The following is a 27747-nucleotide window of genomic DNA, read 5'->3' as shown; positions in this document are numbered from 1 at the left end:
AGAAACACATAAAGTAAAACACAAACTAGAAACACAATATAGATGTAATGAAGACCAAGTTCCAGTAAAGAATCTTCAGTCCTCTATGTCTTTCATTGCAGTGTGTCCCATTCATTTGTTTATGTAAAAATAATTATGTCCATGAAGGACAAAAGTGGCACTAATGGACAGTATGAGTCCTTCACAATAAAAGGGAAAAAATGACAAAGTCTTGGGATAGCTTAATTTAATGTGTTTATGCATAAACCCAAAATCCAACAATATGGATGATAAATTCAATATCTATGTTACTTAATGACATTTCCCTCCACTAACTAAACAGAGCTGGCCACATTTTCTGTTAAACTAAGAAAAAGTCATTATTGGAAGGAAACAAGTTACAATTTGAAAGTTAAAATCTATAGACATTTAATGAAAGAAATCATTTACCTGTTGAGAGTGTGTTGACAATATGTGTAGTTGGATGGTAGAGCTCCAGAAAACCAGTAATGAACTTTGACAGTTACAGATTTGTAAACAAAAAGGCGGAAATAAAGAACCCTAAACTCTATTTATTATAAAATGGTTATTCAAGAAGACATGGCTCTAAATAGAACTGGTACTACGTGTAAATAACCATTTTTTAAAAATGGTTTCATAAGTAAACAAAAAATATTTCATATCCCTTAAAAAGAGATTCAAAGAAGCAAAATAAAGATATATGAAAACTTCATCTTAAATATGCATAATTTTTATGAACATGTCCAAAATATTGCAATCTAAGAAGAGGCAGGAGATTGTGAAAGATTTGGACAGAGCATTCATTTATTATATACGGTACACAATTATTTAGTCTTTGTACAGTTCTCACAAGGACAAATAAAATGTTTTACCTGTAAGGATGCAATGTGAGAAACTCAACCCTTGCTGAAGTGCTTTTGTTTGTTACAACTCTTTCTTTATTTAAACCCACTGGATGGTCAAAATATGAAAGGAAGAAGGAAGAAAATGGGGTGGATGGATCGACTGCTGCAAAATGAGAATTATAACATTGGCCTCAAAGTAGTGCGTCATCCTTTGTAGTTTTCGAGAACAACTTGGTTCTCCTGCCATTAGACACTTTTTATTACACAACTGACCTCAGTTTTCTGTGTGAGGTTGTGCACACGGGCACATGTTCAGTCAAAATGACAGCTGTAGATGTACAGAGAAACGTTTTAATGTGAGGCACCACTTCAAGGCTGCTGTATTTTTTTATTTATTTTTTTGTGTGTGACCTTAATATCAGAACTGAGCATCTATATGTATGCCCAAGTTGAAAAAAATCGAAAAAGTATGTGCATCTTCAAAAAAGAATTCAGTCCCTGGGCATTGAAAAAGTGCACGCAGCACAACTGTAACTGTCTAAAACCAATTCTTCCTTATGCAACTGAAACTGTGATTATTGGTAAGAGAGCATGTTGAAGACTATATTGTCACTGTGTTGAGATGAGACAGTCCATGAAGCATGTTTATCTGTACAGATAGTCAGCTTGAATGTTGGCAGCGATCTCAGCCTCCCACTTATCTCCATTGTTGAGGAGCTTCTCCTTATTATAAAGCAGTTCCTCATGAGTCTCTGTGGAGAACTCAAAGTTGGGGCCCTGAAAAGACAGAGGAGTAGAGGTAAACATTAGCTTCAGGGAATCTGGTCATGGCAAATTAAATCATGCTTCATCCTAAGCACGTACACTGCTTATTTTCTGCAATATCTGCACATGTACAACATAACAATACTTTAATTGAATGCACATTGTATAACATATATACTAATGTTCAAAAGTTTGGGGTCAGTAAGATTGTTTACAACAAATTAATGCTTTTATCCATAACTGGACGCAGAACTGCATGCGTCTTGCAGAAGAACATTGTAGCCGGAGCAACTTCTCTCTGTTTATGTCTATGACGAGTCACGCAGGCACTGAGCTACTCCGCAGTCTAAAATAGTCAGAATATAAACGTTTATTTTAGGTGTTCCGTAGTGATTCAGGATAAGACAAAAAACACAGTTTGGAAAATGGACTCGCTTATAAATTTTGAACACACACAAAGTGACGGACTGCAGCTTTAAGCAAGGATTCATTAAATTGATCAGTAAAGATACAGAAAATAAAAGTGTCAAAATAAATACTGTTTTTTTTAACTGTCTATCCATCAATGAATCCTAAAAAAAAAAAGTATCACTGTTTCCACAAAAATATTAAGCAGCACAACTGTTTTCATCTTCGATAATAATAAGAAATGTTTCTTGAGCAACAAATTAGCATATTAGACTGATTTCTGAAGGATCATGTGACACTGAAGACTGGAGAAATGATGCTGAAAATTCAGCTGTAACATCACAGGAATAAACTACATTTTATTCAAATATAAAGTTACTTAAAATTGTAATAGTAGTTCACAATTATGTTTTCACTGTATTTTTGATCAAATAAAATACATGTTGGTGAACATAAGAGATCACATTACAAAAATCTGACTGACCCTAAACTTTTGAATGGTAATGTATATCCTATTCGTTTTTTCTTTTTCTTTTTTAATATTGAGCTGTGCTGTAGTATCTCTCTGACAGCTCTAAAAATACATTTTGTAAAAACTTTGACAGATCTCCTAAAAACCAATTCGAACACCTCTGCCTTAAGGCATGTTGTCTGAAAACCCATTAAACAACCTACTAAGTGACGGGATGAGCAGTTGAAATGTGTGCTGCTAGATGCTCACCTCTACAATAGCATCCACAGGACAGGCCTCCTGGCAAAAGCCACAGTAGATGCATTTGGTCATGTCTATGTCATAGCGAGTTGTTCTCCTGCTGCCGTCAGCACGAGGTTCTGCCTCAATTGTAATAGCCTGAGTGAGAGAGTTAGGGTGTCCCCTTGCATGCATTACTTTTATTTTATTGTAATTACTCTTCCTATTCACATGTGCTAATTAAATAAACATACATGCAATTACTGCTTGTCATTACGGTGTCATGATATATGGCAGTTAGAAAGAGAGTGTACCTGGGCTGGGCAAATGGCCTCACAAAGTTTACATGCAATGCATCGCTCCTCTCCAGAGGGGTACCTGCGCAGAGCATGTTCGCCACGGAAACGGGGAGACAGAGGGCCCTTCTCAAATGGGTAGTTGATTGTGGCAGGTTCACGGAAAAGATAGCTCATTGTCATTCCCAAACCTGCATCAACACAAATATCAGGTGGTTTCTACTTTTTCGAGTTATCGGGATCATTTGTATGAAGAATTTATGGAAGATAAAAGGCTTATGTTGTTACTGACCTCTGAACAGCTCTGTCCACAGAAGAGTCTGTGCTGCACGGTCCGTGATGGACTTCATATCTGTGGCATCTTCCTGATTATTGACATACTCTGCATATAGAAAATGTGAGTTATAAAATTCAAATTATGAGATATAAACTCGCAACTGTGAGAAAAAATTGTGAAATAAAAAGCCACTATTATCTTTTTCACTTTATGCAGAAACATATTTCCTTAAAAGATGATGCTATAGGATTTTTTATTATTATTATTATTATTAAGAACATATAGAGTGGCTCCTGTTTTTGTACTATGAGATACTTACTTATCCCTGCTCTGTGTGCGGATAGGCTGAGAGGACGTGCGAGACATTGACTGGCCAGAAATGACCCTAAGGAGTAAATACATAACATCACACATCTGTGAGCCAAGACTTTATTTTGATCACCACAGATTAAGATATACAAAAATGCCACTGTATTCGTATGCTTCTATTTCACAACCCCACCTGGCCTTGATACGGTGTAGACCACACGTAACGCAGCAGACATCTCAGTGAAGTGCACTGTGGGTAATAGGGACAAAAATGAGGTAGAATGTCATGTGTATTTGCTCAGGTTACAACACTAAACATTCTTGTGGACATCTACTGACAATTTTTTAAACATCTAAATTTTTTTAAATATAACAATTTGGAAGTTACACAAAATAGTGTGCTATGATTTACTTCCCCTTACAGAACGTAAACAAAAACCCAAAACCTTTGGTTCCGCTCATATCGCGCGGCAGCAGATAAGTTACATAAATGTGGTTAATTTAAGAAAAATACATAAATTATCACCAATTAATCTTTAGACAGCATGTAACACGTCCACATTAATGCATGAAGCACTCTTTAGACTGTAGGACTGCAGCAAGTGGCTTAGGACACGAACTCAAACATGTCAAGCAGACTAGCTTTCGACACATTTGGTACACAGTTTCATTAAGACATCAATGTGTATTAACGTATTTAATATTTGCATAATTATATGTAACTCAGTGTTATTTATTCGAAGGCAAATGTTGCCCGTGTAACGTTAGTGTTTGTAACGTCAGTTGCTTAACCACTGGCTGATTTCTCAAGGACTTTCAATGACTATACTTCTATTATTCGTATAACCTTTAAACCAATATTTGACTTCTTAATATTTAATTCATTATATCGGCTGCACAAAATGCGTTGCGTGCTCACTCAAAAAAAGACATAAAATACAGTTAAAATTAAAAATCAGTTCGTACTCACCGGACAGTCGCTATTTGGCCTTCTCAACCAGAACAGCGGACGATTGAGGAAATGCACACGGAGTATGCCGGAAGTTAGATTTTCTTACATAATATAAGACAGAACCGAATTACAAATAAGGATACAAAATTAAAATATTATATTAAATATAAAATGAAAAATAATATAATAAATAAAACTGCCTTTATAATCAGAATTTAATTGTTCCACTATCATAAAAGTATCCAATAATGTAGTTCAGGATTTGTCATATTTTTTGAGAAATTGTATAATTTGACATTTTATTAAAATGTCTTAACAGATCCTTCACTCAAACATTGTATTTTATTTGGCCAACATTGTTTCAGCATTGCACAATGATAATGACTTAGTTTTGAAAATATGTTCAGAGTTCAGACAGACACGAGTGGGTTCTGCAGGTGTTTATAAGTCCAAAAATGAAGATTTCTGTGTAAGGATTAAACGATTTCTCATATAATGCTCTGTTGCACACAACCATTAGTGCTGACACTGTGAAAACGGCTGAATACGTGTTCAATGGCTAAAGCTTAATGAAGCAGGTTAAGTTTAATTAAAGAAAGCTGTGACGTCTGTCCTCATGTAATCACGGTGTTCAGTGCTCTCGTATCACACACATCCAGAAAACAGCCGACTGTGAAGCTCTCCTTTTTTTAGGCTAATTGTTGGGTTTATCTGTAGGTCTCTGCTTCGGTGACAAAGTAAGTCAACCACCTTTAAACAAAATTCTCTGTACCCTAATGTTCTGTGAAAGTTAAATAAAAATTAAACGTTATATGCTGTTTTATACACATAAAAATAAAGTTTTTTTTTATTAGCATTGATAGTTCTTTAAAGAACCTTTAACATCCATGGAACCTATTGCACAAACACTTATTTATCATGGAAGTTTCTTTAGATTATAAAATGTTTTTCACAGTAAGATTTTTTTTAAAGAAGTTTTAAGTTGCTTTGACAAACTCAAAATCACTGTGAAAGTCTCCTTTTGAAACTTTTATTTTTATTTAGTCTATGGTCGATGTAGACTCTAAGCAGGGCTTGACTTTAACAACAACACTTGCCAAATGAGGGTGGATGTGTAACACAGTTGTCATGATTATTCTTAGTTTCACCCTCATGAACATTTAGTTTGTATCCTTCAGTGTCCCTGTGTTTTAGTTCTCATTTGTCGGTTCTCGTTAATGCTTATGTTTAGTTTGGTGTAGTTCTCTTTTGTTTAATAAAGTCTGTTCACTTTTATCTTCATCTTCGCATCATACCTACACCACACTCAGCCAAAGTGGGACAGCAGTCACTCCTTTAGCCTCTTTGGCGGGTTGAATTTTATATATAATATACATTTTTCAATTGTAGTCTTTTAAAAAGGCATCTGAAATAATAAACTAAGTGCAATGTGGTGTTGTCAAAAATGTTAGGTATATAAATATCTATACTGAAATATCTGAAACACTTCCAATACTAGTTTTCAACAGAATAGATACTCTCTCATCTCTCCGACAACGAGTTGACACACAAACCCGTGTCCCTTTACTCACTCTTTTAATTTGCTCTGGATGAATATTGCTGGTGTTAGGCCACATGGCTTGAATTTCTGCGTGGGATTGTACATAATTTTAATAATTCCCACTGATTTTGTGTGCGCACATAAAGGCGCCTCTCAGTAATAAATTGAGGGAGGTTTTTGCTGCTTATTGCGTTTAAACAGTCAATACTCACAAAAGAACAACAAAATGCCATGTGTAACAGTATAATGGGTCCATCAGGTCTTAAAGTGACAGCAGCTTAATATACCTGCTGCCAAATTCCCTCAGTTTCCCCACATTGTATCAATGTCAAAATTGTGAATATATAATAACTTTGGAAAACGGCTATAGCCACAGTCGCTGATGAGCAAAAAAGTTAATGTCAAGCCCTGGCTATAAGTATGTAATTTTCATTGCTAAATTCTTGATTCCTAGAATCTGTGAAATTATGTATCTTATTCCTTTTAGTGAACACTTCAAATAATATAACGGATTCAGAGGAGAATTATTGGTCCAGAATTGAGAAGTCTGTTCTCGCTCCCATTCTCACAACTGAGATGGTACTGGGTGTTTTGGGAAACGGACTGGTTTTGATAGTTAAAATAGTGGTAAGAATAATGTATAATTTTATGGTTTTTCTTTTTAATGCTTTTTTTCCCCCTTAGAGAATGTTTTAAAATACAATGACCTATCTCATGCCTTTATTTATTTTATTTTCTGCTTTCTCACAGTGTAAAGACCATTATCAGTGTCTTTACTGGCTGCCACTTTTCAGTCTCACGCTCTCAGATTTCTTCTGCTCGATCTTCATAATCTGTGGCTCCCTCTTAGCTGTACTGGGTGATGGTCAGATTTCACCTTGGTGTGAGGTGGTGAGCCTGCTAAAGTTCACCTTCATCACCTCTTCCATTGGAAGTGTAGGTATGGCTGACATTGAACAATTTATGGAGTTAATTATAGCTCTATGGGATATCTTTACAAAATACTGCTTTCATTGTCATTAGTAATCAAGGACAATATATAAACAGCCCTTTGTACATCTGAATGGGTGGAGATAGGTGCGTTGAACACAGGATATATTATGAAGAAAGAAGAAATAGTCTTGCACACAACCATAGCTTTTATGAAACCAAGTACTTATCTAACAAAAGTAATGTGACCTTCTTCAGATATTCGGAAAAGTTGCTGTTTTAATTAATACTTCTTACAAGCAATACCGGTGTTTGAGATTTTTCTTCTTTCATTATAATTAATAATATTTTATTTATCGTTTTAGCCTTAAAAAATCTAAATAATCTATAAATTAGTCACAATTATAACAGTTCTTTGTCCTTAGCTTGGGATTTTTTTCATTCGTTATAATTAATATTAAAATATTTTATTATTATTTAAATATTCAGTTATTTAAAAGGGGTACAATTCTTAATATGATTGAAGCAAGTCTTTTAACTTTAAATTTCAAAGTTGAAAAAAAAAAACATTTTATGTCACAATTATAGCATTCTTTTCTTCTTTGTCCTCAGCTATTCTCTGTGTTCAGAGATTTATGGGCATTCCTTCCAAAGGTAAAAGACTGTCTATTGTCATGGCAGTTGCATGTGTGGCATCATGGTGCATTGGAGCTATATTTGGAGCAGTGCCAGTAGTCTATGACTGGATAAAGTGGGTAAAGATGCTCAGAGATACTCCAAATACTGTATATGCATCTACATAACTTCTCACTGCAAACTCTGCGTCCCATGTTCAGGTATGATCCAGCTGAAATGCTGTGTGCGGTGTTCTGGGAGAGCAGTTACTCTGACATGCTGGTTTACATCCTCTGTGCCTTCTCTATCTCCATCTTCATCCCGTTCCTCCTCATACTCTGCTGCTCCATCCTGACTTATGTAGGCTTTGGGAAAGAGTGTTCCAGGTTTGTAGAGTTGGAAGTGGTGAACACAGAGGTTTTCATATGGATATGTGATATCAGTTTGCGCGTTTTATCTGTTTGTAAAGCCAGGATCTGTCCTCTGTCACGCCACTACTGGTGATCTTGTATCTGTTCTGCTATGCACCATTTGCTGCATCTGAGGTGAGAAAAGAATGGAAAAATCTTCTGTTCTGTATGTTTTTCATTGGCCCCTCTGTCAAAGGAAGGATCGCATTTGAATGCGTTTGTCCATGATAAAAAATCTGCTCATTCTTGTTGTCCTAGTTGGTTCTCCTTGGAAGGCTTGATCTGTCCCCTTCTCCTGAATGGCTGAGATCACTATCATCAGTAATGGCGTATCTGGACTGTTGTTTAAACCCAGTCATCTACTGCACAAATAAAGACTTCCGAGAAGCAATATTCATACTGTTTTGGAAAAAAAGGACATCACCTTTTCCAGAGCCAGTGCTGACTGGGATTACAAGGCTTGAAATATGAAGATTATTTACAAGCAAAAAGATAAGAAAGTTTGTTTTATCTTGCATCACTTTGTAATGCATCATATTATGATTTTTAATTGTAACAAATTACACACTTTTCTTTGACTACATGTGCTGATATACCAATATTGCTGTGTGTTTTTGCTCGTTGTTTTAATGAGTCAAGTTAAGGCAAGAATAATACTAGGCTGTTCATTTGTATATTGTGCATTTACATTCATTTTTAGTCTTCAACTTTAAAACTGGAAAATGAGACTTAGAGATTTTAGGAACTTGCATACACTTTTAGCAGTAAGACGTACTGTTTATATATATTTAAAGAGAGAGAGAGTTACTTAAAATTGAGAAATTGAGAGAGAGAGAGAGAGAGAGAGAGAGAGAGAGAGAGAGAGAGAGAGAGATTTGGTAATAAAATACTGCCTATACTATAGTGTACTATATACACTGCTCATGTTTTTATATGTTAGGAATAATATGCCCCCTTAAAAAAAAGGATTGCTAAAATGAATCAGGAGGATGAAACTGCTCAAAGAAGATCATCAGATCAGTGTGTATTTACAAACTGGTTGATCGCATTAAAATCATTAGACATTTGTACAATCTGTAACCTGTCAGTGTGACATGATGTTACTGACAAATAATACAAACTATGTTCATTGTCTTATTATTCGGTTGTATTGTATTCACAGTAGGCCTACGTAGGCCTACTTATTAAATGACATGTATGAGCATTTATGAAGAGCGTTTTTGTGCATTCTCACTAAGGCGAGTGAGAAAACAAAAACTGAAATGAAACTGCAGAATGTCGCAAACTTTGGACCAGAAATGTCCCGTGAGATTTTGAAACACCCAGTACTCTGCAAGAGAATGGTCCAGAAGCTTCAGAACCACGAAACCAGCGCAGGACAGCACCGCCAACCACAGGTAGCGCATGGACTGCGTATCTCCGTGGCTCATCTGCGCTCGGACACCTTTGAACACGGCGCAGGAGACGTGAAAACCCAGAGCTACCTCAAACCCTCGGTCGTGAAAGAGCGCCAGGCCATAGCTGAGGATAGAGCACGATTCGACCATTAAAGCGTAACGAGATGACCAGCCTTGGTCAATGACATTACACCACACCAGCACCCACGCAAAAATAGGTAAAGTGAACCACTGGTCCAAAACAGAGGGCGCGCGCCTCAAAGTGGCCAAGCGGACCCACTGCACCGGTCCATATGCGACTGCCATGAGCGCAAACACGTCTTTGGTGTAAGCGGCTCCACTCCTGTTTTTACTGTCTGACATCCGTTGCAAGATCCAATAGATTCCCAATAGTATGTATCCTAAATTTATCAGACAGTTAAATGGCATGGCCAAGAAGGCAGGGAGATTGTCTACTTTCTTTTCCGCATAGTGATAATAAGTGACATCCACCAAAACTTTGTCGAAAATGTGAGTGTTTGCAAGCGCTATGCAAACCAGGAAGGGCACGAGAACGTGGGCGACCGCTGACATCGTCATTTTTGAAAATGAATAGGCTACGATTCCCTTCAAAGCGACGGCAAGAAAACATGTGGGATACTGTGTACAAAGTACAAACAAAACAGTGGTTGTTTTCCACAATCTAGATCACGTGACGACCACTGTAGGCTTTCATTGGATGCCACAGTGACCTTGGAACTCTCTGAATTAGCATACTACCATTCTACTTTTTTTTATTGAGGTGTAAAATTTACAACAATATCTGGTTTAGTCAGAATTCACCACAATATCAGTGCTAACAGGAAACGGAGCACGTGAAATAACACACAAATTTAGAAAGTAAAAATAAATAAAGTAAAAAACAAAACAATAAATAACATAAAGGATAGAGAAAAGTAATAAAACAATAGTTAAGGGGCTTCAGTTATCAGGCAAGAAGTGTTTTTGCTGTTTTCTTCTTCATGAACAACAGGGACTTGTAGTGCAATGCAAATTCTTTCTTGAAGACAGAAAAAAGAGGCTGTTTTTTTATACATTTACACTTGTGGATGAAAAATTTACCTGAGATAAATAAAGTGTTTAAAAGCAGTTCATATTTTTTGAACTTCATTAAAATTCCAAATGTGATGTTATCTCTAGTGAAACTTGAGGGAGACTGCAGATCATGTCACACCAGAATGTATTACTGTAAGGGAAGAAGAAAAACAAATTATCTGTGGTCTCTATGCCCTCATCACAGAATATACAGTTAGTTATATCAAAGTTAAATCTAAGTGAGAGGAGGTCTCTTGAAGGATATATGTCATTCAATACCTTGAAGTGAAGGTCTTTAGATTTTGGTGATAAAGGTGAAATTTGTGGCTGTCAGTCACCGCGCGGTTGGATACTGTCATTCAGAATCGTAGATTCTACTTTTTGGAAGTATGACCAACATAAGAATTTTCACCGGAAAACAAGTAACATCCACTTTTGTTCTGACCAACTAAGCAGAAAAAAGCATTGCAGTAAATCGCACTGATTAAATCTAACAATCTCTTATCATATCACATCAAACCGTGCAAATAAACTTCATTGGATATAGTTTTAAGATCAGAGCATTCATTTTCATTAATGACCAGTGTTCCTATGTTATTTCTTTTGTGGATAAGAAGAGTTTCTTTCTCCTTCCTCGATCCATTTTGCTCTGGATCTGATGAAGGCTCCATTTGCTTTTCTAGTATAAATATTATCTAATTTGGTTTGTAGTGCAAGTATTTTTTTTTGTCAGTATCCGTATCCGTAAGCGTGGGTTTATTACAACAGAGACTTATCTCTCTTGTCAAATTGGTCTCCTCTAAAAGGGCAGATTGTTGCAATTGTTTACTGAAAGAGATTGAAAAATTATTATTCTGAATTTTAAAAATTCCCATTTGGAGCTATAAGACAGAAGGTTGGAGTCTTGAGTAATTTCATAAATGATGTCTTTAACCTCTTGGCTATGTTTCGGATTTTAACAGACTGGCATTGAGCTACCATTCCAATAACCCTTGTTCCAATGACCCTTCTCCCTGATTCAGTGTCCGTTCTCATCGTTGTATTACGTGTGATGTGGTTCCTGAGTTTACAACATTAAAATTCCTGTTTCCTGTGATACCTCATCTCTGTGTGCTTCCTGCCACTACCCGTACCCTGACAGAAGAACGGACCGGAAAATGAGTTTAAAATTCATTGTACAGATCGCGGCGACGGCGCTGGGCAGCCACGATCTGAGGGAACTTCCAGATTTTTCCGGTCTGGGACTGGAGAGAGGCACTCTCCACCTGTCTCGAAAGCTTCATCCCTTGGCACGCCGTATCCCAACCAGATCTTCAAGTCAAGCCAGCCATCAAGCCTGCTATCAGGTCACTCTATAGGCGTCAAGGGCTGATGTCCAGCCAGGCAGATCCACCGCTAAAGGCCGCACGAGCCGTTAAGAAGCCCGCCCAGCCAGAGTCTCGTCCCGCCGAGACCGCCCAGAGTCTCGTCCCGCCGAGACCGCCCAGTGTCCAGAGTCTCAGTCCCGCCGAAACCGCCCAGGGTCCAGAGTCTCGGCCCGCCGAAACCACCCAGGGTCCAGAGTCTCGTCCCGCCGAAACCGCCCAGGGTCCAGAGTCTCGTCCCGCCGAGACCGCTCAGAGTCCAGAGTCGCGTCCCGCCGACACCGCTCAGAGTCCAGAGTCTCGTCCCTTCGAGACCACCCAGGGTCCAGAGTCTCGTCCCGCCGAAACCGCCCAGGGTCCAGAGTCTCGTCCCGCCGAGACCGCCCAGAGTCCCGTCCCACCAAGACCGCCTAGGGTCCCGTCCAGCCCAGAGCCTTCACCGCTGTTCCCGTCCAGCCCCGTCCAGCCCATAGCCTTCACCGCTGGTCCCGTCCAGCCAAAAGCCTTGTGTCCCAGAGCCTTGTGTCCCAGAGGCTTGTGTCCCAGAGCCTTGTGTCCCAGAGTCTTAACATTAAAATTCCCGTTTCCTGTGATTCCTCATCTCTGTGTGCTTCCTGCCACTACCCGTACCCTGACAGAAGAACGGACCGGAAAATGAGTTTAAAATTCATTGTACAGATCGCGGCGACGGCGCTGGGCAGCCACGATCTGAGGGAACTTCCAGATTTTTCCGGTCTGGGACTCGAGAGAGGCACTCTCCACCTGTCTCGAAAGCTTCATCCCTTGGCATGCGTATCCCAACCAGATCTTCAAGTCAAGCCAGCCATCAAGCCTGCTATCAGGTCACTCTATAGGCGTCAAGGGCTGATGTCCAGCCAGGCAGATCCACCGCTAAAGGCCGCACGAGCCGTCAAGAAGCCCGCCCAGCCAGAGTCTCGTCCCGCCGAGACCGCCCAGTGTCCAGAGTCTCAGTCCCGCCGAAACCGCCCAGGGTCCAGAGTCTCGGCCCGCCAAAGCCACCCAGGGTCCAGAGTCTCGTCCCGCCGAAACCGCCCAGGGTCCAGAGTCTCGTCCCGCAGAGACCGCTCAGAGTCCAGAGTCTCGTCCCGCCGAGACCGCTCAGAGTCCAGAGTCTCGTCCCTTCGAGACCACCCAGGGTCCAGAGTCTCATCCCGCCGAAACCGCCCAGGGTCCAGAGTCTGGTCCCGCCGAGGACGCCCAGAGTCCCGTCCCACAGAGACCGCCTAGGGTCCCATCCAGCCCAGAGCCTTCACCGCTGTTCCCGTCCAGCCCCGTCCAGCCCAGAGCCTTCACCGCTGGTCCCGTCCAGCCAAAAGCCTTGTGTCCCAGAGCCTTGTGTCCCAGAGGCTTGTGTCCCAGAGCCTTGTGTCCCAGAGCCTTGTGTCCCAGAGCCTTGTGTCCCAGAGCCTTGTGTCCCAGAGCCTTGTGTCTCAAGAGCCCTCTGACGCAGAGCCTTCGGTCCCAAAGCCGGTCATTCCTTCCAAGAAAATGGGGGGGGGATGGGGGGGCTACCCATCCCAGCCATGGCCGCCTGAAAAGTTTTCTCCGCCATGGCCGCCCGAAGGGTCTTCACCGCCGTTAGTTCTTCACCGCCTTTAGATTGATGCCGTCTCTAAGGCCCCTTGCATTGAATGAAATGAAACTTCATTCAACTTCGTTGAAAACTGCTGTGGAATGCGAACATAAGGTAACGTCCTCTTAAAAGCAGTCAACTTGGATGTCCTTCATAGAAATTTAAACAAATTTCATCACGTTAGACAGTGAGATGTTAGTGAATCGATGTGAGAGTGAGGTTAAGGAACCACAATTCTTTTCCCATTTATGTATCCAGTTGGGCCCCTGAAGTAGGCCCGCTGACCTGCTTCTCTGGCCTGCTTAATCTGAGGCCACACTGCTGCTCTCACCTCCCGGTCGGCTGGTAGGATGTGCTCGGTGAAATTTACATTCAGCTCCTTGCACACTGCAGATCTCTTGGTCAGGCGGCAGAGCTCATCTCGGTTGTGCCTCATGGTGAACTGCATTATCACTTGCCAATGTTTAGCCTCCTCTCTTTTGCCACTGTCCATCTTGTCAGCCCAATGCAGAGCGATTTTGAGTAGGATCTGTAACACCCTCTCTCTTGTGTTTTCATTTTCTTGCTCTTTCATCCCTCGCAGTTTCAAATTCCAGCGCCGTTTGTAATGCCTTAGTTCAAGGACTCTTTCTTGAAATCGACGTTCTCTGTCCCGATCCATTTCATATCCTGTTCCAAAGTTTGAGTTTTGGATTGGCCTTTTATTTACTATTATTACAACAGTCTTTTATTTCTTTGGCATTAAATTCCATGCTTTTGGCCACTTATGCAATCATGACACTGTTGTTTTTCATTTGCACATTGAGTTCTTGTAAAGCCTAGGAACTAGGAACTTTGGGGTGGTACTCGGTGTGTTTACACCGCAGGAACCAGGGTCTAAATGAAGTTCCGGGTAAAAATTTCCCCCCCAGAAAGTCCCTGCTGGCGAGGTAGTACTTTTTCAGCGTTCCTGAACTTTCGGGGCGGGACTTGTTCGCTGAACATGCTGATTGGTTGAGCTCACGTCACATTTGATTCGTTGACTCCACGCAGCATTTTATTTTAGCCGCCATTTTTAAAAATCGCACTTCCTGGCTTCATGCAGTAAAGAGTTGTCTGGAAATTAATATGGAGTTTACAAAAAAAATACGACCAGAGCAAAACGCACTCAAAACTCAAAACAAACTCGCAGACTGGGAAGAGCAGTCGCACGCAGTTCAACGTCACCAGACTAATCTTCCCGGTACTTTAGTCCGCTGTGTAAACGCAGTAAGCAACCGGTCTGGGGCAAAAAAAGTTCCTATGAAAAACGTTCCTGGGACAAATAGTTCCTGGTAATTGCGGTGGAAACGCGGCTTAACATGGCGGAGAGGTTGTTAACAGCTGCGAGTATTGTAGCATTGGATACCTCTGCTTTGTTTTTAGATTTCATAAACGAGAGGTACTTTAGTAGAGGTGTCGGGAAGAGGACGGCTCACCTTCGTGGAGGAGGTTTCCATGTTTGATGTGTGAAGGGTGAGTAGATTAATGTCATCTCATTGTGACATTTTTTAACCTATTGCGTTCATAGAGCGAGCCTTTCACTGATTGGTTACAGCTTAACGGAAGTTACACCAATAATTCACGCAAAGCGTCATGGGGCGTAGGAATACTGTGGATACTAAATACAAAGTGGAAAGTCCTTGAAGGAATTTCTCAGATCACTAGACTTTCCTGTTTGTCAAGTTTGTCTGACCAATGTGCTTCCTTCTAGCTGGCAAGATCCTCCTCCAAAACAGAAAGATTATTTAACATTTCCAGTCAGGATATTTTTCTTGAAAAAATCTTCAAATGTTTCCTGTTTACATGCAGCCCAGTAAAGATTAGAGATATGTTTAATTATGAAAAAATACATTCTGACACATTCTGGGAAGTTAATCTTAACATTTTACGGTTTCCTTCCCCAATGTGTTACATTTGCACATTTTGAAATATAAATGATATGTTATAGCATAGTGAAAATAAAAAAAAAACGTAACAATTTAGTCTTAATAATATTGTAAACTGCACATTTTGAAATATAAATGATCTACCATCAAAATAAAAACATTTAACCTAACATTTAATGAAAAAATACATTCATGAATAACATTGCAATGGATGGGAGGTAGGGAGAGGAAGAAATGGATTGTGAGATAAAATTTAGAAAACAAGTTTTGGCGGTATAGAAATGCTAGCCTATAAAAGGAAGTTCAAAGACAGAGAGAAGGCAGTGACTAAGAGGGAAGCACAGAAACAAGGTGCTCCACACGGGTTGCACAACTGTTTTGCAAAAGCTATAGATTCTGGTTTAAAGAAAAGAGAAAATAAGTTTTAACACACTTCAGAATGATTATGCAATGCAGGATATGTAAAGGATAACCGAAAATGAGAGACTATGGAGGAACAAACAGAAAAGGTATGAAAAGTATGTTAAAGACCAGATAAGATTTGCAAAAACGCATTTAAGTTCTTAAATAGCGCAAAAAGATCAAATATGATATAAGGTTTGTATAATATATTAGAGTAAATATGCTCTGTCGCTATATTGTACAATCTTATAAAGTATAGTACTAGTACTAAGTTTAAAAAAAATAGTGCTTCAAAAGGTAAATAGTCACATAAAATCATAAATTTTCTTTTTTCATGCAGAGTGATGTGAGGGATGGACATATGAATGACATCCCATTGCTGCAGTCTATGCTGCTGAAACTTATGAGTCCAAAAGATCGCGTTGACCGTCCAAATAAAAGTACTTCATCAGATACAAAATCAGATTCATCTCCAGTTACAACCTCCCGAAGTCTGGTTTACCTATCTCTGGAGTCTGTAGAATGTACAGCAAATGAAGACAGGAACGATTTGGATACCACAGTCAGATCTGATGGTGATGAGAAACAACCAACAAGGAGTTCTAAAACAGAAGATGGAAATGAAGGGGTTGAAGAGTTCAGAGGGCCTCCAGATGAGTTTCATGAATGTGAGAGAAAGAGTTTTCCTCCTATCTCTTTATCCACACAAACACAGGCAGCAGAATCAAGTCAGGGGCCAAAAGAAGGTGAATTGTTGGGGGACAACAACAACAAAGAGCCAAGCGTGGAGGAGCACATGGCTGGAGCTGCATCACTGCTTAACAATCCGTCTCAACAATCATCTGAATACACGTCTCTCCTCTCGATGTCCTCAGAGAGATGTGACACTGCACAGGTGGAGTTTAAGCTTGAACAACTAGATGAGGCTTGTGGTGGTCCCTCTAAAGCAGTTGGTATGGACACAAGCAGTGTTCTAACCTATCAAACTGCTGTGAACGTTACAAGCAGGACAGCAAGATCCGCTTCAGATCCAGTAGCCCAGAAGCGTAGGGAGGAGAGAACCCTCTCAGCTCCAAGTATGTCAAACCTCCAGGAATATGAAAACATTGCAGATACAATAAAAAGGTCCAGCAAAGCTGCTACGATTTTGGGATGGGAGGATTCAGATGTGAGTTTCAGGGGGAATGAACAGGAGAACTCTCTTGTCACAGTGCAAAAGAAAGGAGTGAAAAACAAGATGAAGAATCTTACTCATAAATTGATGGAAAAGTTGAAAGAAAAACGAGAGCACGCCGACAGCAAGAGCATCCAAGACAGTGGGGAAGAAGCACAATGTGTATGTTTACTTTATCATACTTCTATTCTCACACATCTTAAAGCTCTAGTCTGTAACTTTTTTGGGTTAAAAATAATTTTTTGAGCAAGTACATAACCAGCTAGTGTTCAAAACTATCTGCTTCCCATAGCTCGATTCAAAATGGTAAGACTGTAATAATGTTTTTAATTCCAGTGGTACTGGTGGATTTCCACAGGAAATTCAAGCATGTGATCGCATCATTACATCACATCTGTACACATAAAGAAGTTGTCTCAGCTAGTAGGCTATGTTGCGTTTGAGGATGTTGAAGGTGGAGATTTATAGCCTTTTCTCACAGCACAAAAAAATCTGATCCAGAAAGGTTCAAACGACAATCACCAGTGACAATGGAGATTCATCTATTGTAAAACTTCGGAGTGGCTACAAAAAAAAGAGCCCGCGCCCATGCGAAAATAAGGATAAATATCTGTATGGCATTAAATGTAGTCACACAATGCTGATGTTGTTAACATTAACAATTTGAGAACAAAGTATTATTTGCACGGTTTGATGTGATATGATAAGAGATTGTTAGATTTAATCAGTGCGATTTACTGCAATGCTTTTTTCTGCTTAGTTGGTCAGAACAAAAGTGGATGTTACTTGTTTTCCGGTGAAAATTCTTATGTTGGTCATACTTCCAAAAAGTAGAATCTGCGATTCTGAATGACATTATCCAACCGCGCGGTGACTGACAGCCACACATTCTCCTCAAAACATTATTCATCCGCGCTGGGCACAACCCACGTAAAATTGATAATTCCGCGAATAACTGCCATTGCAGATTTCGAACAGAGATGGCGATAAAGAGGAAAAACTATGGACTGCAGCTTTAAAGAATGACAGATCTTTAATTTCAATGAATGTTGGAACTGATAATTAACTTTTTTGTCAGCTGCGTTTTAACTATTTAACTTTTCCCTGTCCTCTTTTTTCAAACTTAAATTGCAATGAATCACCATGCAGCTAAATTCCATGGAGATGGAGGTTGAGGTTCCACCACCACTTCCACCAAAAAAGGGGAAATATGTTTTCTTAAACAGGTGAGATATGCTAAACATATTTACCAGTGTTATTTTTATATTGTTTATATACTATTATTCATATTTTGTGAATTCACTTTTATTGATATTTAAGTTTTAATTTGAATCTTCATTTTTTTTATCTTAAAAGGATAGTTTACCCAAAAGTGAAAATTCTGTTATTAATTACTCTTTCCAAACCCGTAAGACTTTGTTCATCTTTGGAACACAAATGAAGATCTTTTTGATTAAATCTGAGAGATTTCTGTACTCTTTATTTACCGCCTACGCAACAACCACTTTGACGAGACTACATAACTTTATATGAAGAACAGATTTAATTTAGGCTTTTCTTCACTTTTCTTTCAATAAATATTGATTAGTGACCATGAACAGAAGCTCAACTGAAACTGCTTGACATGCGAGAACAAACCTCATTGGTTCTTGCTGAAGCTCAAATGTGCTGCGTAACACGAGAATTAACCTCATTGGTTTTTGCAGAAGCTCAAATGTGCTGCGTAACACGAAAATGAACCTCATTGGTTCTTGCAGAAGTTCAAACGTGCCTCCGTTGCCAGATCTGATGTGTGAGTTGATAAATGTTCATATGCGAATAAAAGCCTAAATTCAATCTGTCCATCATTTGAAGTAATAGTCAAAAAAATTTGGACTAAACCCCTCAATTCAAATGGATTAGTTTTACGACCTCCTTATGAACGTTTTGAAGCGTTAAAGTGTCAGTTGCGTATAGGCTGTCAACGGAGGGACATAAATCTCTCAGATTTCATCAAAAAGATCTTCATTTGTGTTCCGAAGATGAATGAAAGTGCTATGGGTTTGGAACGACATAAGGGTAATTAATGACAGAATTTTCATTTTTGGGTGAACCCTTTAAATGATTCATATGGGACCGATGTACATGATTAAATCGTGTATATCCAACACACCTTTTTTCAGTGCAAGGGTCTCAACCTCAGTTCGGGCCACTGTCCAGCAGAGTTGAGCTCTAACCCTTATTAAACACACCTGAACCGGTTAATCAAGGACTTCAGGATTACCAGAGACGTCCAGGTATTTTGGAGCTGAACTCTGCATGACAGTGGCCCTCCAGGAGCTGAGTGTGACACATGTGATATAGACCAGGGGTTCTCAACTCTGGCCCTCGAGGTCCACCTTCCTGCAGAGTTTAGCTCCAACCTTGATCAAACTTACCTGCCTGTATCTCTCTAGTAATCCTGAAAACCTTTGTAAGACTGGAAAAACTGGAAGGACTTTAAGAGAGGGCCACTCTCTGAGAAAACAAAGGAAATTAACATTTGAAGTCCCCTCATGCACTATTGAGACGAAGGTCTCACCTCCCTCATCCTAATCTACATTTCTCTCCCCCATTCTTCATCCTGGCAGAGATCTCCCAAACTCACACAAGAATCGAAATGATTTAATATGAATGATTATCATCGAGTTTTATACATGTTTGGTATTATTTGAAATGTCTCGGTGCGACTGGTACAAATGTCTCATTCCCAAAGAATTAAACCAAAAGGTAATAAAGTTCTTAGGAAGTTTATAAATATCTTCCACACTGCAGGGTGTGTCTTTCAGTTAACACCTTCTGACCATTTGACTGAATGCTAATTTTCCACTGCTAGCAAATGGTGACTTACAGGTAAACTTCCACTGTGGATGATGTTTAGATTTGAAATGAGGTCTGGGTATAGAATGAAACGCAGCGAGAGCTTGGGGCCTTTCTGTATCTCAGATCAGCCCGTGAGGTCGAGAGCCGAGTCTCTCTGCCTCACGTATTTCTTGTCGGGTATTTTCCTCTTTGTTCTAGAGCATTTGATGTTTTGCATTGATTACCTTGGAATTGATTATGGAATTGTAATGATACATTTACCTGACACATTAAATTGTGATATTTGATTATTCTAATTGACTTTGACATTATTTTCATTCAAGAGTTTAAAAGAATAGTAAAACATTCGCTCACATTTAATGATGCACAGATATCATTAAAGCCTTTTTCCATTTATGGAGTCAGATGAAATAACGAGTTAATACATGAGAAAATGTATTGCATTTAACCAAAAATACTTTGCCGCGAGGAAAGACAGTAACACGGAAAGACCTTCACCGCTAATTTGAATACCGCTTGGTATCGATTGGATCGAGTTAGACGGCCTTACACCTTAATTAGTTTGTTCAGGTGTTTTTGACGACAGTTTAACTAAAGGTGATTTCACGCCATGTCGTAATTACTTAAATTACATGATTTCAACTTGTAAAAAGCGTTCACATCCTCGTAGAGCTCATCATTATTACTGCTTGTAAGATGGGAATAGTTCGAGAGCTCCTACGAATACCACGTGACCCCTGCATATTAATTTAGGCATTGATAGTGGTGCCATAGAAACTCATAATTCCCAGTCCAGAATATAACACCGCATGTTGTCATCTTGAGACGGTAATTACGACATGGAGTGAATGTTGCATAAACTCTGCAGGAAAGTGGACCTCTAGGGCCAGAGTTGAGAACGCCACTTGTTTAAATGTTATGTGCACATTCCTTTTTTTTTTCAATTGAAACTTTGTTTTTCTTTTTAAAGCACTTCCTTATTTGAAGCATTATCAAGTGCACCTATTTATAACTCATTTCTAGTTCTGTGACATTCCTTTCATGTGAGATGATGGTACAAATCAAACACAAACATGTATGTTGTACTATATCTCTGCTACGGCTGCCCCTTAAAAACCGCTGAATGACTAAGTCCACATAAACACAACCTCCTAAACATGAAAAAACTTTTAAAGTGTACAGGAAAAAAATCTGTTAAAGGATAAATGGTGGAAATACATAGCCTCTGGTAATATCTCAAGTTGCACACTAAGTCCACTGTTAGGTAAAATCACTGTATCATACTTTGAGGGAACAACAAATGGTAACACTTTATTTCGGTAGTTCACTTTAGACCAGTGTTTCCCAACCCTGTTCCTGAAGGCACACCAATGGTTCATCTCAATCAGCTGCCTTGTAGTCAAGGTACTGTTCAGGGAGTCTGCCATTTTAAGTGCTGTCTGTCTCAATCACAAATTTCTTCCAGTGCACCGAAATGTTTGCTCCCTCAAAAAGTCCCAAAATGCACAGTGAAAACCAGGGAGCATCGATGCTCACTATGTTCCCTTAACGGAAGTTCTGAAGCACAAAACATACATCACACGGGTGAGCCAACTCACTACACACGATAGATGTTTTTTTAAGAACCATTATTTTATTATATTTCAGCATAAACATCAACATAAACATACATCACTAGACAGGTAATGACCATAATAGCTATAATAGCACTTATACTTAACAAGCAGAATATTTATAATATTGCACTTTACATTAAAAAATAATTTCATAAAGATATCAGTTCTGCAGTTGTTCATAAATACCAGTAGTGTTGTTGTACAATGAAGACGTTGTCATGCCATCAGTGTCCCAATGTGTCGTGAGTGCAGGGTCCCCTACTTTCCTTACCAGTGCCCGAATTCATGTTCACGATACTGATTCATGAACTACGAGGCTAGGGCGCTGATTGAGACGCATCCCAACACTACACATTTTCAAACTCTTCCTAAACAAACACGCCTGATTCAACTCATCAGCTCATTAGAAGAGACTCCAAGACCTGAAATAAATGGGTCAGATAAGGGAGACCTAAGGGAGATCCAAAATGTGTACTGTAGGCGTTCCTCCAGGAAAAGGGTTGGGAAACACTGCAACTACATGGCAACTGGAGGTCATTAGAGTATACTGCATGCTTAATATCTGCTGACTGTATATTTTGTAACTGACTATATACTTTGCAAGTATATCTCAACTTATTCTACTAACCTTAACCCTAACCCTTATGTAAAAGTCTACAAATACTAATGAGAATTGACATGGAGAGCAAATGAATGAGCAGAATGTCTAAAGTGGACTATCAAAATAACGTAAACAAAGGTTTGAATCTATGGTAACACTTTACAATGAGGTCCCATTTGTTAATGTTATAGTTAATGCATTAACTAACATGCAATAAACAGTATATTTGTTGCATTAATCTTTGTTAACTTTAGTTAATAAAAATACAATCTAATATATCTTGTCTTTCTGAGCAGAACATTTACCTTAAAGGACTTCAAACTCGATCTTGAACCGATCAACTTAATGGAGGAGATATTCACAGGAAACGAATGGCTCAGGTACCTGCCCAGCAAAACCAGTCCAGCAGAGAAAGACACTAGTGATCAACCAGTGACCAGTGATGTTCTCCAAACAGAGAAAGATACTCAGCTCAATATTCCTCTGTTGACACCACAGCAGGACCAATCAGAGGACATAAAGAACAGTCAAGATGATGTTAGTGATGCTCAACAGGACAATGTAGCAAAAGTAAACAGTGACTTGCATTTAAGACAGGATGCAAATACTTTTGCCATTCCTAAGGCACTGCTAACAAAGAAATCAGGTGACATTTATGACTGTTTGGGCATGTATATTATACCCAAAAATGATTTACCATTGATGAAAAGAAAGTCATCGGATGCTCCACCGGTGGACTTTTCAGCAGTCAAGGTGGGGAAAACTTATGTATTTCTGTTGTTAAAGTAACTAGTTTATGTTAATATGTGAGAGACTGATAATTATGTTACCTTGGTTTTAACTGTAACTTGATAAAAAGTGGAATAAATGACAAATACGATTTTTTCTCTCTCAGTCATTTGAATTGCTGAACAACTCTGCTCTCAAAAGTCGAATTCGTCTCAGCAATAGGAGACCCCAAAAACCACCCAAAAAAGGTGAGAAAACGCTTTGGAGGGTTGGGTGAAGTGAATGCACTAAATAAGAGAAATGAACATGTGCGAATTGATTTGTTTGACAGATTTGTTGCTTTTTTTCCCTCTCTCAGTAAAAGAAGAAAAGTCAAACGCCAAATTCTACGAGATTCCCGGAGTCATCCTGAATTAATCCACTGTCAGTGCATCTCTACCATTTAACAGCATCCCCCTTTCCAAGTCTCTTCCTCATCATTCACCACTGATTCTAGATCACACCTGACCAGTCACTCCATGACTGCTCTATCATCTGCCATAATCAGGTCAATGAAATCATATTAAACCACAGCAAGGCACAAATAGAGAAAGACCATTTTGTATTATTTAATCAAGTAATATGATCATTGTATTAATGTCATGTCTGATTTTCTACTTTCTCAGCCGATTAAAGAACACCTTGACTGTAAAGACTGGAAAACTCAAAACTGAAGTTAAAGGACATTTATTGTTAGAAAAAGTGTTTTACTAAAAAACTACTGAAATTACAGTGAGTTTGGTTTGCACTGATTTAAGATATCACAGTGGAGAATGGTGATCACGTCCCATTTTACTATTTGCTAAATAACTATCCTTTTTTCTTCACACTAACATTATATAACAATATTATAATGTGATTTATTATGTGAAATATGTGATTTTAGATTTTGTGTGTGCTTTGCTTGTTTTGCCGATTTCGCTCATGAACTGTAAATCAACTAGTTTGATTGTTTATTTCCCTTCCACCCATTTCCCTTTTATACTACTTCCTGAATTCAGTTTTGTGTTTAACATGGGAATTCTGTGAGAAACCTAATGAAATCCTGCAGTATTTAAAACCTGGCTAAAGGTGATGACTTAAGTATTCAAGTATTAGTAATTATAATCAGACAAACACTAAATAAAATCAAGTGCTTGTTTTGATTGCAAAAGTTCTTTATTATAATTGTAAGGAAGAATTGTTTTATTTATTTATTTTTTTACGTTTTTTTTGTTGATGCAGAGAAAATAATTTTATTCAGAAATTTTTATGGGATGATACTCAGATAAAACTGCTCCATCTACTCCTGGTCTACTTTCAGCATGTCACTTCGTTTGAAGGCGCAGATGTAGTTTTTCTTGACATTACAAGAGTCGTCGTTCCACTTGCCAACCTCTGAAAATGTGAGGGAAAGTGAAATGTACCTTCGTCTATCATTGTGTTTTACCAAACATCCTATTGTCCTCACAGCATCAATATCACTATAATAAATAACAGCCAAACATCAAGTTAAAATTTAATGTGATTATCCTATAACCCATTATAGGATTCCTCTGTCTTTCCATCATTACCTTTCCAGTTCATCTCCAAGCATTCCTCCGTGCTGGTGTACACGTGATTGGGTTCACCACGTGTCCAAATTTGATAATTCCAGAAGGAACCATCAAGCCAAAAAAATTTACCAGACTGAAAAAGTGAGAAGGAAGTAAAAAAAAAAAAAACTGAAGTCAGAAGGTGTTTGTTTGGGTAGTAGTAAGAAACTTGTGGATGCATGTCAATGAAAAACAGAAAATAACAACTCAATCATTTGTCTTTGCTCTCCCCGTTTGTGAACTTCTTCAGACTTCTGTCTTTTTACCTTGAAGAATTCAAAGCCTCCGAGCCAGAAGCGCAGGTTTCTTGGGCTACATTTTTTCACAAGGCAGAGCAAGTAATTATTATCCTCTTTACTATGCACTGACACCAGATGTCCACCAGGGGCTTTGGACCTACACTTGAACTGGGTATGAAACAAGAACATTTAATGACTACAAAACATTTTTTTTTTTTTTTAACGAGGCAGGTAATAATGTGGAGATTAATACAATATAATACAATATAATTTTGTAATGCAATAATATAATCTTTTTTTTTAAACCAACAGTGCTATAACCTACCTCGGCGTCAGTGAAGTTAGCACGGCTATAGAAGTATTTGACACAGTAGCGGCCCACTTTGAACCAATCAGTGAAGCCATACACATCACAGGCTTTAGGCATACTGCACCACGAAGTGGCATTATTATGGTCAACATCAAAACCTAAATGACAGTGTCACACACATGACTATTACTTTGAGGGCTGTGGCATTTTAAAAACATGATAGGTTGGAAGTTTTTCTTTGTCAGTTTGATGGGTTAACTTGTAATATATCACTGTTTATATATCTGTTAATATACTAATGCTGTCGATACTCAAAACGGGTCATATCAATGAGCATAACATTTTTTTATAAACAACATACAGAAAAATATGTAGTGGTCACATGTTTTTGTTAAACAATATCTGCCTTACAGTCAATTATTGACTGTGATAAAAGTTAGTTATTAAAACGGGGGTCGCGGCAAGGCTATGAGGGTTAGTGTATAGCTACAGTCAGCAGATTTTAATGCAAAACCTCACTGACCCCACAAGACACCATTGCAAAAGTATCCAGCTTATTATGTAGCATATCTTTCCACAGAGGTAAATAATTGAAAACAAAATAGTAATTTAACATATTTTATTACCTCAAGATGACTCACAATACCTGCTTGAGCGGTCTGTTATCAGTTGCAGAGGTTGTAATCATGGAATAACATACCACCAGATTGTGTGATTTAAGAATCAGAATTGAGTAGGAGCTGTGTAAAATTATAAATGAATGCTTGGTTCTGCAGTGCACTAAGCATGGACAAGACTGCTAAAGTATTGCCAGTGCTAAGTAAATGTAAAGCACACAATGAATACAGTCATTGAGTTGTTAAAGTATTCGTTCAGTTATTTAACTGAACTGAATTGTCAAAACTGAATTTAGATGAATTATAAAACTTAATTACTACAGCTGAATTTGAAATGGTCTCATATTTGATCATGTTTGCATCATTAAGTCTGTTTATTATTGTGAATCTAATTTGAAGCTATTTCTATTGTAGCCTATAAAGCACAATAAAATTAAAGTTAAAAATGTATACATTATGTAGCCTACCTTTTTTGATTAACACAATTTAAATAAATGTCAATCCATCATCAATCCTTCTTCCAAAATGTGTTTCCCTTTCAATTGGGAACTAGCCCCAGGCCTATTCATTTATAATTGTTTGTGTGTGGGTTGTGAAATGCTTGAAAACTGCAAAAAGAAAGTCTCAAAATCCAAATGAATCAAATGAGATCAACTCAGAAATGACGTCAATGAATGCGCGTCTTTGTTGCATGCATGAATTATGATAAGAAAACATTTGCATTCACAAAAATGTCTCTATTTGTACAAATTGCAAATTCGTTTAAATCTTCATTAATAATAAAGTTCATGGATAATTGTGCATGCATATGTTAATAATTTTTAACTAAATGTATTCCATATGAGACTGTCTTAACGTGGGTGCATGAAGGTGGAGGGTTTGAAAATATTTTTATGGGGGGACCGGCAGAACACTTGTTGGAACAACTGCATTAGGAATGGGTTTTAAGTAATAGGTATTTGGACATTTTAACAAAAATATATTATTGAATTAAACATTACCTCTCTCCATCGTTGAGAAGTTACCACCCCCCAAAAGAAGAGTCATCAACAGAATGCGAATAAATCCTGATTTCCACTGCAAAAAAAAAAAACATAAGGGAAATGAGCATAACAATAATAACTTTTTTGATATATGTATATATATATATATATATATATATATATATATATATATATATATATATATATATATATATATATGTATATATATATATATATATATGTATATATATATATATATATATATATATATATATATATATATATATATATATATTTTTTTTTTTTTTTACCCCAAGGGTCTATCATTTTATATTTTTATTTCAAAATTAAAATTTAATAAATAATATCACTTTTACTACAAAAATCCAAAAAACATTGTTGTGTCTACAAATCCCTCATTAACAAATAGACAGAAAACCGTTGATATTCAACAAAATACAAATGTTATAGGTAACTTTTCCAGGGACACAAAATTAGATCAATTAACTTCAAAACTATTTCGGCTGACTAAATCTCACAAATGTCGATATTCAGATAAATTAAAAAAATAGCGTAGCCATGCTTCAAATATGTTGAGATGATGGTCAGGAGAAAAAATAAGGTGGTGGGAGGGGGTTATCTTACACCATGTTATCGTGTGTGTATATATATATATATATATATATATGTATATATATATATATATATATATATATATATATATATATATATATATATATATATATATATATATTGTTAATTTAAGGTCATTACTTACCATTGCTGTCCTTGCACTTTTGTCTTCTGTCCTCACAGTAATCGTTGTCTCATGTTATTCCATTCATTTTCACAACTCCTCCCCTTTTCAATCTTAATACCTTCAGTTTTTTTTATTCTTCATCACACAAGAAAGCGTTTCACACATCTATAGTGCCTGAATTACTAATCAATTTACAGGTGCATTGCTACAAAAGGTAACATCCATACTTCCATTATATCTAAATGTTAATCTTGATAATAGTATTGTCTATTATTTAAATTATAATAATTCACTTAAAACTAGTGAAATCAAGAGATGCAGAACTAAAAAGCTGTTAATAGGGCGTTTTCCATACTGATTTTTCACAGCTTACCTGTATTTTGATATGCGTTGTGTTTATGGTTAAATTAAAATGTCTGTAAACCTAACAGATCAACCTGTGCATTCAAATTTCAATGGATAAAAAAATAATGCAATGACTGAAGATA

The 27747-nt window shown here is 38.0% G+C and overlaps 5 protein-coding genes across 5 annotated transcripts; 2 read left to right on the top strand and 3 right to left on the bottom strand.

The window, feature by feature from the left end:
- Positions 1–782: 782 nt before the first annotated feature.
- ndufs8a (NADH:ubiquinone oxidoreductase core subunit S8a) lies at positions 783–4648 on the bottom strand. Its single transcript, XM_077246500.1, has 7 exons — positions 4562–4648; positions 3785–3841; positions 3602–3667; positions 3298–3387; positions 3024–3196; positions 2740–2868; positions 783–1622 (listed from the first exon to the last, which is right to left on the bottom strand). The coding sequence occupies exons 2-7, from the start codon at positions 3825–3827 to the stop codon at positions 1491–1493; spliced, it is 633 nt and encodes a 210-aa protein (XP_077102615.1). The 5' UTR covers positions 3828–3841; positions 4562–4648; the 3' UTR covers positions 783–1490.
- Positions 4649–4974: 326 nt separating this feature from the next.
- LOC143753784 (galanin receptor 2b) lies at positions 4975–8853 on the top strand. Its single transcript, XM_077246503.1, has 7 exons — positions 4975–5280; positions 6571–6710; positions 6834–7023; positions 7626–7764; positions 7850–8018; positions 8102–8173; positions 8297–8853. Coding segments are annotated over exons 1-7 (924 nt in total). The 5' UTR covers positions 4975–5279; the 3' UTR covers positions 8510–8853.
- A 181-nt stretch (positions 8854–9034) lies between these two features.
- tmem187 (transmembrane protein 187) lies at positions 9035–10116 on the bottom strand. Its single transcript, XM_077246499.1, has one exon. The coding sequence runs from the start codon at positions 10012–10014 to the stop codon at positions 9244–9246; it is 771 nt and encodes a 256-aa protein (XP_077102614.1). The 5' UTR covers positions 10015–10116; the 3' UTR covers positions 9035–9243.
- Positions 10117–15696: 5580 nt separating this feature from the next.
- On the top strand, positions 15697–23929 carry LOC143753780 (uncharacterized). The gene is made up of 6 exons (XM_077246498.1): positions 15697–15883; positions 16117–17112; positions 18100–18176; positions 22305–22761; positions 22904–22985; positions 23096–23929. The coding sequence occupies exons 1-6, from the start codon at positions 15863–15865 to the stop codon at positions 23152–23154; spliced, it is 1692 nt and encodes a 563-aa protein (XP_077102613.1). The 5' UTR covers positions 15697–15862; the 3' UTR covers positions 23155–23929.
- Positions 23930–23981: 52 nt separating this feature from the next.
- LOC143753783 (galactose-specific lectin nattectin-like) lies at positions 23982–26588 on the bottom strand. Its single transcript, XM_077246501.1, has 5 exons — positions 26518–26588; positions 24915–25057; positions 24617–24757; positions 24330–24444; positions 23982–24153 (listed from the first exon to the last, which is right to left on the bottom strand). The coding sequence occupies exons 1-5, from the start codon at positions 26561–26563 to the stop codon at positions 24059–24061; spliced, it is 540 nt and encodes a 179-aa protein (XP_077102616.1). The 5' UTR covers positions 26564–26588; the 3' UTR covers positions 23982–24058.
- Between the last annotated feature and the right edge of the window lie 1159 nt (positions 26589–27747).

The sequence above is a fragment of the Siphateles boraxobius genome, unplaced genomic scaffold (genome assembly GCF_051911475.1).
Source record: "Siphateles boraxobius isolate OS27281-9 unplaced genomic scaffold, OSU_SipBor_1 29, whole genome shotgun sequence".
NCBI classification, from domain to species: Eukaryota; Metazoa; Chordata; class Actinopteri; order Cypriniformes; family Leuciscidae; genus Siphateles; species Siphateles boraxobius.
This window is presented reverse-complemented; position numbering and strand designations above follow the sequence as displayed.